The following is an 18,929-nucleotide window of genomic DNA, read 5'->3' as shown; positions in this document are numbered from 1 at the left end:
CTTCTTCTCCTTCAGTAATATCAGGGCTCTCTCAGCCTCACCCACCTCACAGGGTGTCTGTTGTGGGGAGAGGAAAGGGAAGGTGATTGTAAACCATTTTGAGACTCCTTCGGGTAGAGAAAAGCGGCATATAAGAACCAGCTCTTCTTCTCCTTCAATAATATCAGGGCTCTCTCAGCCTCACCCACCTCACAGGGTGTCTGTTGTGGGGAGAGGAAAGGGAAGGTGATTGTAAACCGCTTTGAGACTCCTTCGGGTAGAGAAAAGCGGCATATAAGAACCAAGTCTTCTTCTTCTTCTACGATGCTCCCTGCCCTGTGCCAGTGCTCCCTTTGGATGAGGCACCCTTCCTGATAATGTCTGCAAAAGAAGCAGCGGCTTCCCTTCCAATGTCCAGCGTTTTCTCCTTCTCCTGGCAGGCTCCTCAGGAGTGTTGTGAGGAGTCTAGCCAGTTGGTGAGCTCTCTAATCTAAACCAGCTGTCCCCAGGCTGAGGCCTCCCATTTGCATTGTTTAACATACTTAGAAAATGAAGTGTTCATTTTTAACATTCCTCCTCCAATTGGTTTAATGCTGAATTACAGAAGAGTACTAAGCAAAACCAGGTGCCTTTGCTGTATTCTCTCCAGGGTCTGAGGAGGAGCAGACCTCTCCTTCTCCCTTCCCTCTTCTCCCCTCCTTCCCTCCCTCTTCCTTCCTTCCCTCACTCTTTTTCTCTCTAACTCTGCTTCTGTATTATTTGCGCTTTCATTTCCTGGGATAAATAAATGATGGTCGGGCTGGACTTCTAGCAAAAGCTCTAATGCACGAACCCAGGTTCTAACTACTCAGCAAATATTCGCAGCACCGTTTTCATCGCCTCGGCTTCCTTCACTGCTTTGGACATGACAGGATTAAAAAGGTACGTCCTGTGCACTTAATGCATTATTATCTTTTAAATTATTGTTTGTCAAATGCCGTACTCAGTCCAGAGCGAAGGACTGCCCATCTCATCAGAGTTCCGTGTAAAGAAACAGAACTGGGGCAAGGGGACCTGATTCTTTAGTGTTTTATGTATTCCACATGGGACAGTCTCAGTTGCACTATATTCTGGCTTTTATGGCACCGGCAACTTACCAAGATGCACAGTCTCCCCAGGTGTGCATGAGCAGTTGTTGATTTCAGCTTGTGGGTCATTTAATTGTGGTGAAATTTCCTATTAGCAATTTTGCTAAACCAGCGTGCTGCGTTTGACGTTTTCTTGACAGTTTGAAGGGGTTGTGCTATGTCTCGCTGGAGTATAGGTGTCTTGAAGATCGGGTTGCAGACCATAATTTTTCATCCCCCCATCTGCTCACTGCCAGTGGCCAAGGGGGACCTGGCAACCCTAACCAAGAGGAACCTTCTGGTGTTTTGTAGAGTACAAAGATGGGTTTTAAAACTCACAGCATCATAAATATATATTGTCACACTGCTTCTGCCAATGAGGCCTTTAAAGAGAAGGGGAATAGTACAGTGGCTCAGAGACATGCCGTGTCACTGACCTTAGAAAGTAAAGATTCCACTTAGGATGGCTCTGTAAATAACATATCCGGAAGCCCCCAGCTCAAATCTTAACTCTGTCATGAATCACTAGGTGGCTTTAGGCAAGGCAATCTCTCTTTTCCTTCAGTATGAGGATAGCAGTACTGACCTACTTTGCAAGGCTGTTGCACAGAAAGGAAGGTAGGTGAACATTTGAACAAATGCTGGGTGACACTAATCTTCGACCTGAGAATCTTCGACACCATCTCAATTTTGAAATTGCAAAAGTTGACACAGGGAAAAAAGGAAGACCGGGGTGCATGTTGAACGGAAGGAGACAACTACATGTTTTTAAGTTTGAATAGGGGGTTAAGGAGTTTTCCCAAAAGGTTAACCTTGTTGTCTAGTTTGATTGTGGTCATTTGATTCTGAAAATTCCTCTGGTGACATTTAGCAGACTCAGCTGGCAGTGCTTTGATTTCAGCAGGGGGGAGACCAAGGTTCTCCGGGGCCTTTTCATAACCTCCATTTGAAGCTTACTTGTTAAGGTGAATGTATAGCCATGTGCTAGCAGATCAATGGGTACTGTACAGGTGTCCTTGTCACATCACCAGGATAGGCTGTTAAGTGTGCACCCAGCTGCAAGCCCGAATTTTCTTGTTATGCAATGTAGTTTCATTTTATGTGACGTGCTAAAACGAAATGGTGCATGTTTTGCATTGCATCCGGAGAGGTGCTTTTGAAATGATCCCATGGCTCTAGAAGGCTTTTGGAGGATCCCTGGACGAAGTGCAATGTTAAACGGTGGGTGACCCAGCACTTCCAATTGCAGTGGATTCGATTCCGGGCAATCACTCTGGAGAACAAGTCTATTTTTCTGCAGCTTAGGAAAGCTGCCAAAGAAGCAACATCTGCCTGGAAAGGACTGCTAGCTTTGGGATGTGCTGGTTTTTCTGTGCTTATTCTGAAGGGTTTGAGAAGCTGCCATCGGAACTAGAAAATGGGTTAGTTAGTGGCCGTTGGATGCATTGGCTGTCGTAACCTCTTGAAGTGGCTGGTAATCGGGGGCAAGTGGCTTCTTTTCTGAAAGATGGCCTTTCTAAGCTGGTTTCAATTAGTTTATATTAATAGCAGTTACTTAATCTTCCACAAATATGACTATTTAATAGGCACACCAGGAAGTGTTATACATGGCCATGATCTGTCTCTCATTGTTTCCTCTCTTCCCTCATCCTACCTTTGAGGATCTTGAGGAGGCACACCGGACTTCCCTCTCTACCACCCCATCCCTTCCAAATTTCCGATGAAGTGGGCCAGGCTGAGTGACAGGCCCTGTGTGACCCAGATGACAGGGTCCTGATTCAAGAGGAGGGGGTCTGGACCTGTCTCTTTCAGATCCCCTCACCCCTGGTTCTCATTAGGGTTGCCAGCATCCAGGTGGGATGCAGGGATCCCCAGAATTAGCCTCAATTGCTCTTGGGAGCTACAGGCTGCCTGAAGAAAAAGATGTCCTTTTAATATGGCTTGGTGGGATGCTATTAACTAACTCACTTTTAAGGTCTTTTGGCACAAAATCAGATATAGAGAGTGAATTATCTTGCATTACTGGGTGCCTCTAGTTTTGCCAGTCTCCAACTGAGTCCTGAATATCTCCCAGAATTGATCCCCTGGAGGTTAGGGGATGGAGCCTGGGAAGCACAGAGACCTCGGACAATGCCACAGTCCACCCTTCAAAGCTACCATTTTCTCCAGGAGAACTGATCTCTGTCACCTGGAGATGAGCTACAATTCCAGGAGATCTCCAGGCCTCACCTGGAGGCAGGCACCTCTAAGGCCATGGGAAGATGGGCAACGGGAGAACCTACGTCAGCAAGCCAAACAGGGATGAGGTATGTGTGGATGTTGTTCCCGCCTATTCTCTTGTCACTTGCTGATGCTATTGCGGCAGGGGCAAGTTTTGTGCCTTCATGGATATGGACATGCAGCCCATTTCAGTTTTAGAGAGCCCATTACATTCCACACGATGGGCACGGTGGTGGCTGGTGAGGCCCTGGTTGCTGCCCCACCACCACCTCCTTCGCTTGTCTTCTGAGGCCATCTTCACACTCCTGATGGCCGAGACGAGTGGTAGAGGAAGAGGCAGCACAGTGAGTGGGGCTCAGCACCAGGCCTGGCTAGCCACCATCTACTGACGTGCTCCCTGGGATGGGACAACGGGTGTTGTGTGCGTAGTCATATCCAGTAGATGTGTTTCCACATTAGAAACACTTCATTATTGTTGTGCTGCATAGTGCAGGGGGTTGGACTAGATGACCCATGCGGTCCCTTCCAACTCTATTATTCTATGATTCTAGGACACTGAATGTATCAGTATAGAAGCAACATTGATCTATGCAGGGCCCATGGGGGAATGGATTTCACATTTTTCTTATTCAGTGAGGCCAAGGGTTGTCAGCTTTGAGGTAAGGCAGGAGTTAGGGAGGAGAGGGGTCTCTGCAGGGCATAATTTCTTTCAAAGCAGCCATTTGGCCTAATGTAACATTACAGTGTGGCTTGGCAGGGCAAGGGGAAGGGGACTGGTGAGGTAGAGGGCAGCATTTTGTAAGCAGAATTTGATTCCACACTGAAATGTCAAAATGGAGGCTCCACTCTTCCCACCCTGCAGGTTCCCCTTTCAAATCAGAGAAAATTAGGGGCCATTCCGCACCAGGATCTATGTAGCAAATTGGTTGCGGAATGAAAAAAAGCCATTTTAAATAGTGGAATTCGTCGTTATGCATACCTGCCTTTGTAGTGGAATCCAGTTGCGTTTCTATTGTTTCCCACAGGTGTCCGGTCTCGGCAAAAATCGCTAGCCAGGAAGTGATATTGCGGAGCTTTGTCCTGCCCCTGGCCGTCAAGCAGCCAATGGGTGGCCGTTATCATGCTCCCAAAAAGCCCCTTTCCCTTTAAGGAAGGTTTTTAAATAAAACACACACATTGCAACGAATCTGCGTTGATTCGTTGCAACCAAGAGACCCATCTAGCTAGCAGGTGGTGTTTGAGCTGCCATTTCATCGTTGCCACGCTCCCCCCAAGTGAAAAAAAAATACCCCCCCCCCCCACATGGGTGCGATTTTCAGCTGAAAATAGAGTGAAAAATAAAGGGAAAATAAACCAGCAAACGGAGCTGTGTGTTGCTTGGTGCTTGGTGACTTAAAACAGCTCTGGGGATGGACTGCAGCCAGGGAAGCCTCGCTGGGTAAACTAAGGCTCGCCGGTGCGTTGATCTCCGCTTGCTCCGAGAAAAAAAAATGGCGATCACTTCACCGGAAGATCAGAGGAGAGAGCTAGGGGGAGGGACTTTGCAGAAACCGCAACAATGGTAACGCACAGAACTTTCCCGCTAGTGTTGCAGATTGGTTGCAAGAGTGTAGCGCTTTCTGGAGGGTGAATCCACTTTTTGGGATTTCCCTGAAAGCGCTACAACGAAGCGCTTTTTGCGGATTGGTTTCAGGAGTGTTGCAGATTGTCAACGACGTTGTGCATAACAGCAAAACAGTAGCGATTTCAATTTGCAACTACTGTGCAATTTTGAATGAGTTTTCTAATTCCTTCAGAGAGCCTCTTGTGATGCAGAGTGGTAAGGCAGCATACATGCAATTTGAAGCTCTGCCCATGAGGCTGGGAGTTCGATCCCAGCAGCTGGCTCAAGGTTGACTCAGCCTCCCATCCTTCCGAGGTCGGTAAAATGAGTACCCAGCTTGCTGGGGGGTAAAACAGTAATGACTGGGGAAGGCACTGGCAAACCACCCCGTATTGAGTCTGCCATGAAAACGCTGGAGGGTGTCACCGCACAGGTCTGACAAGACCCGGTGCTTGCATAGGGGATAACTTTACCTTTACTTTAATTCCTTCAGGGAAAGGAGGGGGGAAATGGGGAATGGAGAAATGGATTGGCATAATGTCATCTGGATGTAGGGTTGCCAATTCTAGGCAGTGTCTAGAGATCTCCTGGGGTTACAGTTGATTTTCAAGTGACAGGATAAGTACATGTGAAGAAAATTGTGGACTCCATGGCAGGGGTTGACAAACTGTAGCTCTCTAGATGTCCATGGACTACAATTCCCATGAGCCCTGGCAAGGCAGGGGAACCCTGGCAGAGGGCCTATGGGAATTGTAATCCATGGACATCCGGTAAGCCACAGTGTAGCCACCCCTGTTTGATGGCATTATTCCCCACGGAAGTCCCTCCCTCTTCAGTCTCCACCCTCAGGTTCTTGCAGAGCTGGCAGTCCTATATGGTACCCTTTATGGAGAGGGCTTCCAGCAGCCCATGAGGGAGAAAATCCCTGTGTCAAAGAAGACAGCATACCATAGGCCTCCTTATGGCCCTGACGCCATGCCAGCTCCCAACAACACTGCTGTGATGTTCGACAAGATACACTCTTCTGAAAAACATAATGTTTTGAAAAATTGAACGAGATAATAAAGAACTATAAGAACAAAGCTTTTAAAATGTTTTGGGGAGGTTTAGGGAAATATACATGTCCGGCTTCAGCTTCAGAATTTCCCAGGGCAGGGCATTCACCCAGACATCCCCCACCCTGGCCTCAGCCCTGAAGTCGCTTAATTTCCTCTTTCCAAGGACAAAGTGTGTGAGGGAAGCTTGCCAAGGTTTTAGAAGTTCATGCATGATCTTTCATCTGGAAGAACGAATGGCTGATTGGAACAGCCTTTCCCATTGCTGAGTGAGCATTCGGTTTATGAGAGAGATTAACCCTGTTATTCCCAAATAGAGCCTGGAGACCAAACCACAGATATTCACGGAAGAAGTTCCCTCCAAGGGTTGCTGGCTCTGGGTTGGGAATTCCTGGAGGTTTAGGGTGTGAAGACTGCAGAGAGCAGGGTTTGGGGAGGGGTACAACACCATTGAGTTCACCTTCTGAAGCAGCCATTTTCTCCAGGGGCACGCTTCTCTGTTGCCTAGAGACCAGCTGTAATGCCAAGAGATCTCCCATCACCAGTTGTAGGTTGTCATGACTCAATGCATGATTTACTTGTTCTGGCATTGACTTCTTTAATTGGGAGTGGGTAGATTATTAGTTATTCCTAATTAGGAAGGCCAGATCTCCCCTGGCCACTGGCACAGGATGGGAGATAGGGTTGCTAGATCCAGGTTGGGAAACTCCTGAAAATTTGGGGAATAGAGCCTGAGGAGGGCAGAGAGCTCAGTAGGATGCAAGGTCACAGAGTCCACCCTCCAAAGTTGCCATTTTCTCCAGAGGAACTGTTCTCTGTATTCTGGAGAAGAGCTGTAATTCCAGGGGATCCCCAGGTCGCACATGGAAACTGGCACCCCTAGGAAATGCAGCGATGTTACCTGTCTTAATGCACAGAACAATGACTCATTCAGAAGCACTGTGGGCTGGCTCCACAAAGTGTTTTAATTTTGCATTCTCTTCACGTTTGTAAGAGGGATATGTTTCCTCCATGTTTAATACAGGGAATGGAAAGGATGCCGGGCTAAATTACACATTATACTCAAGTGTGTGACTTTGTTTTCTTTTCATTAAAGCAGTTAACAGATGGAGAGTTTCAGGGGACAAGAAGAGTTGGATATTATATGCTGCTTTTCTCTACCTGAAGGCATCTCAAAGTGGCTTACATTCGCCTTCCCTTTCCTCTCCCCACAACAGACACCCTGTGGGGTGGGTGAGGCTGAGAGAGCCCTGATACTGCTTGGTCAGAACAGCTTTATCAGTGTTGTGGTGAGCCCAAGGTCACCCAGCTGGCTTCATGTGGGGGAGCTGGGAATCAAACCCGGCTCTCCAGAATAGAAGTTGGCATTCCTAGCCCCTACATCAAGCCTGCTCTCATCTGACAAGCAATGGGGTGGGCTGCACATCCCTTTATTGTGTTTTTTTTTCTTGTACAAAAATCATGCTCAGTCTGCTGTTTTTCATCCTGCAGAAAAAAGGTAACAGCTGGGAGGGAAACATTGAAGTGACCCTCTCCTTTGACAGCCAAATGGGCTACCAGTGTTGATGACAAGCACAGCCAGTGGGATTCCAGAAGTTGGCAAGAACTTCTCACCATCTGTCTGATCAAACTCATAGCCCTCTAGAGACTGCTTGCTTAAACATTTTTTAAAAGATAAATGTGACTGTGCATATAGGGTTGCCAGCTCTGTTTGGAAAATACCTGGAGATTTTGGGGGGGGGTGGAGCCTGAGAAGGGCAAGGTTTGGGGAACGGAGGCACATAAATGGGGCCTAATGCCAGAGTCTACCCTGAAGAACAGGCATTTTTTCCAGAGGAACTGATCTCTGTCCCCAGATGGATAGATTCAAGTGGGTAGCAGGAATGTTTCACACTTGGGTGGAGACCGAGGGGGCCAGCAACAAATGGTAAAGTGGAAGCTGTTAATCACTGACATAGACAGTTTTATTTCTCCTATGTTTTTGTGAACTACAACTGAATTCCAGGGGACCAATTAGCTGTTTTAGCAAAGAATTATCATAGGGCTGCATTTGGATGTTGTGACACAGGTTCCTAATTTAACAGGATCAACTTTTGCTCTATATCCCCACTGTCAAGATGGTCAGTTCATAGTCTGAGGAAAAGTGCTTGCACTCGAAAGTTCACACCTTGAATAAATCTTTGTTGGTCTTAAAGGGGCCACTGGACTCTCAGTTTGTTCTGTCCCCAGAAGACCAGTTATAATCCCAGGAGATCTCCAGCCACAACCTGGAGATTGGCAGCCCTATATACATAACTTGTTAATTGACTCTTTGTTGGAAATTTGTGAAATGCATGATTCACTGTGGGATAGCCAGGGTCTGGCTTTGATCATCCAGACATGTGCATCTTGCGTTCTTCTAGTGGCGGCTGCAGTTATGAAAGTGTTCATTGTCCACACTGACTTCTCAGGCCTGATGAGGGGAAGCTGCTCTCAGCTAATCTTCCCTCTGGTATGGCTCTGAATGCCGGGGAGTTGCATCAGGGAACAGTGGGTTGCCTGTACCTAACCCCACATGTTAACCATCCACAGGGCAATGTTTACAGCCTCTTTCCTTTCTGGTTGCAGGATACTGACCATTTTCATGGTGGTCGGCTGCCTTATAAGTCGTGGAAAGACACAGGTGAGAGATACATTTAGAAATATCTTAATTGTTCTTGTGGGGGGAGGTCATTGGCAGGCACAGTGTTGGAACAGAAAGCTATGCAATTAGATTCAGTGTAAAAGAATAAGAAGAGTTGGTTATGATATGCCGCTTTTCTCTACCTGAAGGAGTCTCAAAGCGGCTTACAGTTGCCTTCCCTTTCCTCTCCCCACAACAGATACCTTGTGAGGTAGGTGAGGCTGAGAGAGCCCTGATATTACTGAAGAAGAAGAGTTGGTTCTTATATGCTGCTTTTCTCTACCTGAAGGAGTCTCAAAGCAGCTTATAGTCACCTTCCCTTCCTCTCCCCACAACAGACACCCTGTGGGGTGGGTGAGGCTGAGAGAGCCCTGATATCACTGCTCAGTCAGAACAGCATTATCAGTGCCATGACAAGCCCAAGGTCACCCAGCTGTCTGCATGTGGGGGAGCGCAGAATCAAACCTGGCTCGCCAGATTAGAAGTCCGCACTCCTAACCACTACACTCTGTGTACAGTGATGGGTTAGAGCCACATTTTCTCATTATTGAATAATCTCTGTCAGCATGGCAGGAAAATCATTTAAATTTTTTTATCTCCCCCCCCCCATTACTCTCTATTTGTGCCCTCCATCTCCTGCCTGCTTCCCCCTCCCAGTCCAGCTGTAGTGGTAGCAGCAGCCCTTCCAGCTGCCCTGCTTCCTCCTCCCACCCCCTGCAGCATCAGGGGCAGTGGCAGTGCTCTAAGAATCACAGCAGATCTCCCAGTTCCAGTTCCCTTTAGGCCTGATAGTTTCAGGTCAGGACATTGCTGGAGATCTGGGGGTAAAGCCTTGGAAGGGTCAGGTGTGAGGATGGAAAGGAATTCAGGAAGGTATAATGTCCTTCCAAAGTAGTCATTTTTTTCTAGGGAGGCGATCTCTGTCCTCACATAAGTTGTAATTCTGGGTGCTCTCCAGCCCTCAGCTGGAGGTTGGCAAGATTACTTCCTCTGGAGGAAATGGCTGCTTTGGAGTCCCTCCACTCCTTAAATCCCTCCCATCCCAGACTCCACCCTGCAAATCTCTAGGAATTTCCCAATTTGGTGTTGGCAGCCCTATCACCTTCCCACCCAACAGCCAGCCTACCTCCACCTGCCCTTCTGTCTTCAACTTTCCATCTCCTTTCCCTCTGCAGCCTCTACTGAGGAAAGCTATAGTCTTTCTTCACACTGTGGAGCAAAGCGACTCACATTATTCTCTCCTTTTTATCTGTGCAACAACCCTGTGAGGTAGGTTAGGCTGAACACGTGTGACTGGTCCAAACTCATCCCATGAGTTTCCACAGCAAGATGGGCATCTGAACCTGGACCTCCCAGACTCCAAGTCTCCAAATCCTGGCTGCCCTAGGGTGGCCGCTGTTGCAGAGTAACAAGCAGCCAGGCTTACGGTCATACAAATTACCCCAATTTGGTCACCTCTGACCTAGGCCTAGTCTGCACACATAGGATAATGCACTTTCAATGTGCTTTGGCAGCTGGATTTTCCTGTGCAGAACAGGAAAATCTACTTCTAAAGCGCATTGAAAGTGCATTATCTATTGTGTGCAGACTAGGCCCTAGAGTATGCTGGAAGGCCTAGGGTTGCCAAACCGACAAGTAGGACCTGGAGAACTTGCAGAATTACAACTGAGAATCCCTGTTTTGCCAGTCCTCTTCTGTACACCGTAGATCTATCGGAGCATTACTGTATTTGCCATTTTATTTGCAGTCCTTATAATCTCCAGCATCCACCCACACCGAGCTGACTGTTTCATTGAGCTACCCACTGCGTAATCTTTCCCTCCCAATCTCAAACAGTTCCCAGTTCCTTAGCCTCGAGCGGAAGAAGTGTGTGTTACGGCACAGAGAGCTCTGAGTTGGATTAAAATATAATTCTGCACAGGGAGAAAATGTTGTTGCTCACAGAAATACGCAAAATTGGAAATATTCCCGTAGCAATATGCCTCATAGGATCAATTTCCCGTAACACACCCATTTATTTATTTCTTAGATTTTTTAGCCCGCCACTCTCCAGAGACTCGTGGTGGGGTACAATATACAACCCCACCCCCCATAAAACATAAAAACCCCATCCCAGAACATGAGCTGAAAAGATAAAACAAGGTTGGCTGTGTAGTCCCTCCCCCATCCCTGCAGCCATTCCTCTCCCGAGAGTGGGGTACGATAGATGTTACCGTGTAGCCTGACTAGGGGCCCCATTGTTCCTAGCCCTGACCTCAACCCAAGCCCTGGCAGAAGAGCTCTATTTTCCAGGCCCTACAGAACTCTGATAGCTCTGTCAGGGCCCTCAGCTCACCGGGGAGTTTATCCCACCAGATTGAGGCCAGGACCAAAAAGGCCCTGGCCCAGGTCAAGGCCAGGCATGCTTCCTTAGGGCCAGGGATCTCCAGTAGAGTGGAGAGCCCTGCAGGGGGTATAAGGAGACAAGTGGTCCCTCAGATAGGACAAGTGGTCCCTGTATATTGTGTACGAGTTGTATATTTCTGGAATGAGCATAGAAGAGCAAGGGGCTGGGTAGTATTCTATCCAATCTGTGGATTTATGTTCATATAGTATTTGTATTGAATATCCTTTCTGTTTTCTTTTTAGCAACAATGCTCAAATGGATTTGAGGTGGACCGTACCACAGGCCAGTGCTTAGGTAAGATTTCGACTATATCAGTTGTTTTGAAACAGGGATTCATAGTCTTTGTTTATTGATACCTCCCCCCATCACTGGAGTTTGGGGCTCTCAGTCCCTAAACTCAGCCTAGTAATTTTACTTAAAGGGATGGTTGGAGCATTTAATACATTTTATATAAGAAATTGGGTTTTAACTATCTATTGTTTTTAAAACCATGCATGTGTGGGTTTTTACATGCTGTTAACCGCCATGATACTGTTGCTGGAGTAGGGTGGTCTACAAATCAAATTAATGATATAACAACAACAACATCAAAAACAACAACAACAAATTCATCTCCTGTTGTGTCTTCCTCTTTTTCTGCTTTCAACTTTTCCTAGCATTATTGTTTCTTCCAGTAGCTCTTGTCTTCTCCTAGACCGTTTATGCACTGGAGGTTTCATGCCGGGCTGCAGGCTGGAGTTTTAGTCGTGGCAGGTTGCCCCACTTCTTCCTGCACCCACATAGGGGAGAATTTGGCCTGGTGCACCTCATCCGCCCCCGATTTGTGCTCCTGCATGAGAGCTGGGGCAGTGAAGTTCTCAGTGCATAAACGGTCCTAATGTGACTTGTAAAATGTCTTCAGATCTAGAAAATACTGATTTGTCTTTTTAGTCCCTTGTGTCCATAAACTCTTCTCTGATACCACATTTCAAATGAATCCACTTTCTCCATTACCCAGTTTTTGCACCCATACATATAAATAGGGAATACTGCAGCATGATTTAACTTGACCTTGTCTGCCAGAGACCTTTTCCAATTCATGGCTGCCCTTCCCAGCCTTGATTTCTTGGTTTCTTGAGTGCAGTCGCCTTTTTAGTTGATGATGGAGCCAAGGGACAGAAAATCTTGAAAATCGTGAAGACTTAAAACAACTACTGATGAAGGTTAAAGCAGTTGTTTCAAGTCTTCACTATTTTCTGCCAGCATTGTGTTGTCATCTGCAGACCTCAAATTGTTAATGTGCCATTCACCAATTTTCACTCCACTTTAATCAAAAGCCCTATGATGAGAAAAGGGGGTTGTGTGTCAAACTTTTGCTGGTTCCTACTTTCACTTTAGACCTCCACTTTATCCCCCAAGTCAGAGAGCACAATATGCTGCAGATGGAAAAGGGAGCAAGGAAATTTCAGTGCTATGAATACTGCTCTGTTTTTGCTAGAAAGGATTCATCCCAATGAATAACGCAAAGAGGATATAAGAATGATGTGTGGCAATGGCAAATTATTGGACTTGGATTCTAGAGATCTGAGCACAGATCCATAATTCCCGAGTGAATCTGTAGATGCCAATTTCTAATCAGCAAAACAAAACTGGAAGAAGAGGAGGCAAATGAAAACTTAATCCAGTATTAGGATGGGAATTAGATCATTCAAATTGGGAATTAGCTACTTCCTGTATTTTGACACCACAGACTTCTAGGAAAACAGTAGAGTTGGCAGAAAAGTGTGACAGATGTATTGACTGAAATAATTTTTTGAAAGGTTAAATGCTTGGGAATCCAAATAGACTGTAATTCAGGAACATGCAACTGCCCGATTCAGAAGGCTACACTGAGTGATGTATGTGGTAATGAGAAATAGCTCAAGACCTTTTGATGCTTGGTGGAGAAAATCTAAATATCATCACAATAGCGGCAAACCTCTAGTATTAAAGTAAGTTAATTTCCTTCACTTTAAAAGGTAAAGGTATCCCCTGTGCAAGCACTGGGTCATGTCTGACCCTTGGGTTGACGCCCTCTAGCGTTTTCATGGCAGACTCAATACGGGGTGGTTTGCCAGTGCCTTCCCCAGTCATTACCGTTTACCCCCCAGCAAGCTGGGTACTCATTTTACCGACCTCAGAAGGATGGAAGGCTGAGTCAACCTTGAGCCGGCTGCTGGGATTGAACTCCCAACATCATGGGCAGAGTTTTCAGACTGCATGTCTGCTGCCTTACCACTCTGCGCCACAAGAGGCTCTACCTTCACTTTACTGAGCTCTAAAATCCACCACTTGCAGGGGACCTGTGTAGGAACCATATTTCTTGTAGTAGGGTTTCTGTATATAAGATTTCATGTGGCAGGATTTCTATATAGGCTGTTTCCGTATGGGGGGAAGAGCCAGATGGGTTGGAGGGGGACAAGGATGAGGTCCACATGCTCTATCCCTGCCCTACCTGCTGCTGCCCCTGCCCCCCTGTTGCCCTGGCACAGAAGAAGCAATGTAACAGAAAGCTTGGTGACCCCTTTCCCATGGCCCTGCATCCCCATCTCTCCCTTTGCAGCTAAGCCAGGACTCACAACTGAGTTGTGTCTCAACTGTTAACTTTTAAATAATGCCTGTTAAAGGACTGAAGGCAACAGGAGAAGAACAGAACTTAGCTCCACTGTCGCCCTCCTCAGGTTGGCTGTAGGCAGAGCTTCCACACAGGGCTTTGCTGCCCCCTTCCTGCCATTTCCCATTTAAGTCAGAGCAAAAGAGGTGTTCACTTTGGACTCCCCAAGAGCACCAGGCATCATGCTTGGAGTTGTTTCAAATAACATGTATTTATTCCAGAAACTGGCTGTGACAATGACATCATTGGCCATGCTGTCCCTTGGCTCTCTGGGTGCTTTCTGACCGGGCCTCCACATTGGACCAAGGGTTAACTTTGCTTATGACCCTATTCCTCTCTTTCTCTTCTGCCTGCCTCTGCTGTTCCTAAGGCCTCTTTGCCAGTGACTCCTCACTCTTGGTCCTTCCTTCGCAGACACACTTTGCAGCCTCTGCCATCAACCTTTGCTCTTTGATCTTGACGTATTTCTTGTCCAGCTGCCCATCAGCTGTGTGTCTGCTCCTTTAAATGGCCTGGATATGTCTGTCCAGTCAATCCCAGTGTAATGTGTGGTTGGAAACAGTTCATTAAGGGCTGACTGTGTAGTGGATGATCCCGTACATGGGAGGTTTTGGGCAGGAAGGTTGCTTATAAAAGGCAGGGTTATTGTGATTATTGGATGTTGGTTCTTGCTTGCTGTTATCATCCTTATCCATTGTTCCTCTTAATATTTGTGAAACTGCCTGGGGGGTGGAATGAGTCCGGGGTGTCTGAGTTGGAATAGGGCCAGTCAGGGTGCTGGCCACATCCTGATTGGCCCTGCCCCTACAGCTCCAGCCCTCCTTTCCTGGACACTAGCCACTTTGCTCTCAGACACCTGAGACAGAGAGACAGAGAGACAGAGAGACAGAGAGCCTTGCCAAACCACAAATGAGCCCTGATTATCTGCTATGGCTCCTGCTGAGAGAGAGAGAGAGAGAGAGAGAGAGAGAGAGAGAGAGAGAGAGAGAGAGAGAGAGATTTGCACCTGCCGGTGTCCCTTGGGTCCTAGCGCCCATTGCATTCCTGGTTGCAATGGGCTTTCTTGCTAGTGTGGGAATAAAATTGAGTTACGGAAGAATGGCCTTCATTCTTAGGATGCTTCATCCAGGCATCTACCAAACTCCTCTCCCTTCAAGGCAAGAAACCAACAGAGATTGTTTGTCACTGCTTGCCTCTGAGTAAGAATCCTGGACTTCCTTGGTAGTTTCCCGCCTGAGTATGAAGCAGCAGCAGCAGAAAAGTTGGTTATTATAAGCCGTGCCACCATGGTTCGTTTCCAAGATCTGATGAGATCAGGCTAGCCTGGGTCATCCAAGTCAAGGAAAGTTTGTGTCAATTTTGTTTAAGAATGATATGTGAAAACACCACGAATGGATCATGTAGCAGCATCTGCTCTGTAACACACCAGGAAAAGTGGTATAAAAAGTGGTATATTAGTGGTATCATTCCAGGAAAAGTGGTATATAAGTAGTATCATTCCATTTCCCTGCTGAAAATTGGTGTCTTCCTGCTGCTTTGACCGGCACTAGAGAAAAACAAATATGTACTTATGAATGTATTTATTTATTTCATTGATTTACTGCCTTTCTCCCCTGAGGGGCTTACATAATTATCTTCTTCATTTTATCCTCACAAACAGCCTCGTGAGGTAGGTTAGGCTGGGAGTTTGTGCCAGGCCCAGGGTTCCCCAGCAATCTTGCATCTCAGTGTGGGGATTCAAACCGAGGTCAATCAGACCCAGTTCAATATTCTAACAACTGCACACATTTGCCCTAGCTAGGCTTTAAAGCCCCTCTTCCTTTATGCTGGCCTGTCTTTTAAACCCCAGCTCTGGTGGCTGTATTCTGTAAAAGAAGAAAAGGGTCAAAGGATTGTGGAATACTCCATTCCCTTATGCATCACGTCGAGGGCTTTTTCAATTCGAGGTTTGTTCCCTGTGCATGGTGGGTAGCCACTGATGGACTAATCTTCTACGATTTTGTCTAATCTTCCTTTAAAAAATTAATCTCCCTAACAAGGAAATATATTTATAATAGATAGATGTGAACGATTAAGGATTCAGTTTAAATATATTCATTATGAATTGGTTTGAACAGCAGAAAATGAATTGACTAAAATATTTAATGGGCTGACAAGCTGTACTGATTTATTTTTTTGTTTGTCCCTGGGTTCTTTCAGATATCGATGAATGTCGGACGATTGCTGAGGCTTGCAGAGGAGACATGGTGTGTGTGAATCAGAATGGTGGCTATTTATGCGCTCCCCGAACAAACCCGTTTTTTCGGTCACCATATCTGAATCAGTATTCTAACATCTATCCACCACCTCCAGCTCCAGCTCCTCCTCCCGCATATCCCGCAGCTGCAAGAACAGCTGTGTGCCGGTTTGGTTACCAAATGAGTGACGACAACCAGTGTGTAGGTGAGAAGGACACTACCTTGTGAATCCTTAGGTACAGCTTGTTCTAAATGTGCTACTGTATTAAGGTTGTCTGTCAGTTTTGTTTCCTGGAGAGCACTTTGGGCGTCTGGTGCAAATTCATTGGTAGTCTCTGGCCCCTGGCCCCAGCCTGGTGGAATGAGCTGCCACTTGAGACTGGGGCCCTGACGGAGCTATTACAGCTCTTCCGCCTGGCCTACAGATGAGGCCAGAGTGATCTATTGAAAGGCCTCCATCTGATCCTTGCAGTTCTTCCCCACTCCTTTCCTCTGTGCAGCTGAGGCACTGCCATATCCAACAGGCGGGAAATGAGATGATAAAAATGTGTGTGGAGGATAGGTAGCTAGGTAGCTAATTGGCCAAATAAGTTGCTAGGTAGAGAGTTGGTTATTTTGGTTGGTTATTTTAGTGGTCTGAATGTTAGAATTTTTAATATGCAGTGAATATATTCTTGCTATGTATTTTTAATTTGTTGTAAAGACCAATGGGAGAACAGCAGTCTAGAAACTTAAGAACATTTTTCTGCCGATATTTATACTAATGTTATCATCATTATGAAATATACTAGTAAATGGACATGGATACTGCTTCAGGTGAGGCTATAAATTAGGGGTGGTATGGCTCTCCTCGTGCTATTAGATCTGTCAGCCACATTTGATGAATTATTAGCCCACTGCCTCACCTGGCCTAGAATCCGAGGGACAGCCCTACAGTGGCTGAGTGCTTTCCTCCAGAACTGGATATAGGGTGGCTGTGGGGGAGAATTCTTCATGTCCTTACCAACTTTTCTGTGGAGTGCCACAAGGAGTGATACCCCCCCCCCCACACACACACACATTGTTCAACATTTACATGCACACAGTGGCCCAGCTGATACAGAGTTTGGGGCTGGACAGAAGACTCCCAACTCTACCTCCTGATGGGTGGTTGGCCTGATTCCCTTTCCCAGACATTTGCCAGATGTTTAGAAGCGTTGACTGTCTGGCTAAAGCCAGTTTCATGGGTTGAAACTCAACCCTTCCAAGATGGAGGTCCTGTGGCTGGGTAGGAAAGAGTCAGATTAGGAAATGCATCTCTGCTGCCTGGGAGGGGCCCAGTTACAGATCTGCCAGGAATTTGGGGGTGATCTTTGATGCCTCCTTGTAAATGGAGGCGCAGGTCACAAGAGTAACCAATTAGCATTTTTCCATCTGCAGCAAGTGAGGCTACTAGGGTCCTATCTGACCCTGTAGCACTTTAGCCACAGTGATCCACCCAACAGTCTCCTCCAGGCTAGACTTCTGTAACTTGCTGTACATAGGCCTACCCTTGGCTTTGACCTGGAAGTTGCAACTGATGCAAAACACGGCTGCTAGGGTCCTCATGGGAACATCTTTGAGGACCTGTATTCAGCCAGTTCTGAAACAGCTGCAATGATTGCCAGTGGATCAAGTTTCTGGATCAAATTCAAGGTTTTTGGTATTGACCTTCAAAGCCATTTGTGGTCTGGGCCCAACATCCGAGGGGCTGTTTATCTCCTTATGCCCTCACAGAGCACTTCACTCTGCAGGTGCTAATAGGTTACCTTGAGGTAACCATGTGAAGTGTGCCTGGCTTTGACCAGGGCCAGAGCCTTTTCAGTCCTGGCCCCTATTTGGTAGAACGAGTTCCCGGAAGAGCTAAGGGCCCTGTTAGAATTGGCGGAGTTCTGCAGGGCCTGCAAGACAGAGCTCTTCGACCAGGCGTTTGGTTGAGATTGGGGCAAAGAAAATCCCCCCCCTCTCAGGATGTTCTAGACCAGTGGTCCCCAACCCCCGGTCCGGGGACTGGGACCGGTCCGTGGATCAGTCGGTACCGGGCCGCTGCTCCTCCTCATCTTCCTCCCCGGCTGCTGCCTCAGGGGCTGCCCTGCCAGTCTGCCACTGGCTCTTCTTTGGTGCTCTGCAGTAACCGCCATGGCTGGGGTTCCCCCTTGGTGTTGCACTGCGCAGATGCTGCTGGCAGCGCCCCCCAGTGGGTGGCGGGAAGTCAGGAGCACCAGCAGGAAAGCAAGTGGAGCAGGGGCTCAGGCGGTGATGTCCCTCGGCAAAAGACTACCCCCCCCCCCCCGGGCCTCAGTAGAATTGTTAAGCGTCGACTGGTCCCCGGTGATATAAAGGTTGGGGACCACTGTTCTAGACAGCTCTATGCACTTTCTGGCCATCTACCCCTGAGCACAGGATCAAGTGGAGGGGGTTCATCGAGTGGGTATAGTGGGGGGTTAAATGTCATAGATTTCTGCCACCTTTTATTACTATATCTACTGTATTTTAATTGTATCTGACTGTATTTTACGCTTTTCTGATTTTCAAACTGCCACAAGCTAGTTAGTCTGAGAGCAGAGGTGAATAAATCAATACATAATAAATAAAGGAGAGATACTGCTTCATATTAGGTGACAAGTCAGCTTGCTTTTCAAAGTGGTAACATTTTAAAGGTTGTACAATATGGAACCCATACCAAAGGTTCATTAGCTCAGTCTGATTGGTAGTGGCTACTACGGTAAATCTCAGACAGAGACAAATCTGCAACCAATTCCTATATTACATGGTGAACTGAACTATAAGGATGGCAATGAGAGCAATCCTAAGAAGGCCTACTTGGAAGTCAAGCCCATTTTATTGAAAGGGTACAGAGGAGAGTGACGAAGATGATCTGGGGCCAAGAGACCAAGCCCTATGAAGATAGGTTGAGGGACTTGGGAATGTTCAGCCTGGAGAAAAGGAGGTTGAGAGGGGACATGATAGCCCTCTTTAAGTATTTGAAAGGTTGTCACTTGGAGGAGGGCAGGATGCTGTTCCCATTAGC

General features: G+C 47.0%; 1 protein-coding gene across 2 annotated transcripts in view; it reads left to right on the top strand.

Moving 5' to 3' along the window:
• The first annotated feature begins 587 nt into the window (after positions 1-587).
• Positions 588-18,929, top strand: part of FBLN5 (fibulin 5) — a 63,164-nt gene continuing 44,822 nt past the window's right edge. For both annotated transcript variants that reach the window (XR_013228567.1, XM_077323512.1), the window contains exons 1-4: positions 588-900; positions 8,571-8,625; positions 11,254-11,305; positions 15,843-16,085. Coding sequence is in view for 1 of the 2 variants with exons in the window: in XM_077323512.1 (XP_077179627.1) it covers positions 884-900; positions 8,571-8,625; positions 11,254-11,305; positions 15,843-16,085 (367 nt within the window). In the remaining variant the exon portion in view is untranslated. The remainder of the gene's footprint in view (positions 901-8,570; positions 8,626-11,253; positions 11,306-15,842; positions 16,086-18,929) is intronic.

This window comes from Paroedura picta, chromosome 2, assembly GCF_049243985.1.
Source record: "Paroedura picta isolate Pp20150507F chromosome 2, Ppicta_v3.0, whole genome shotgun sequence".
Classification (NCBI taxonomy): Eukaryota; Metazoa; Chordata; class Lepidosauria; order Squamata; family Gekkonidae; genus Paroedura; species Paroedura picta.
Note: the sequence above shows the minus strand (reverse complement) of the source record. Positions and strands in the feature narration are given on the sequence as shown.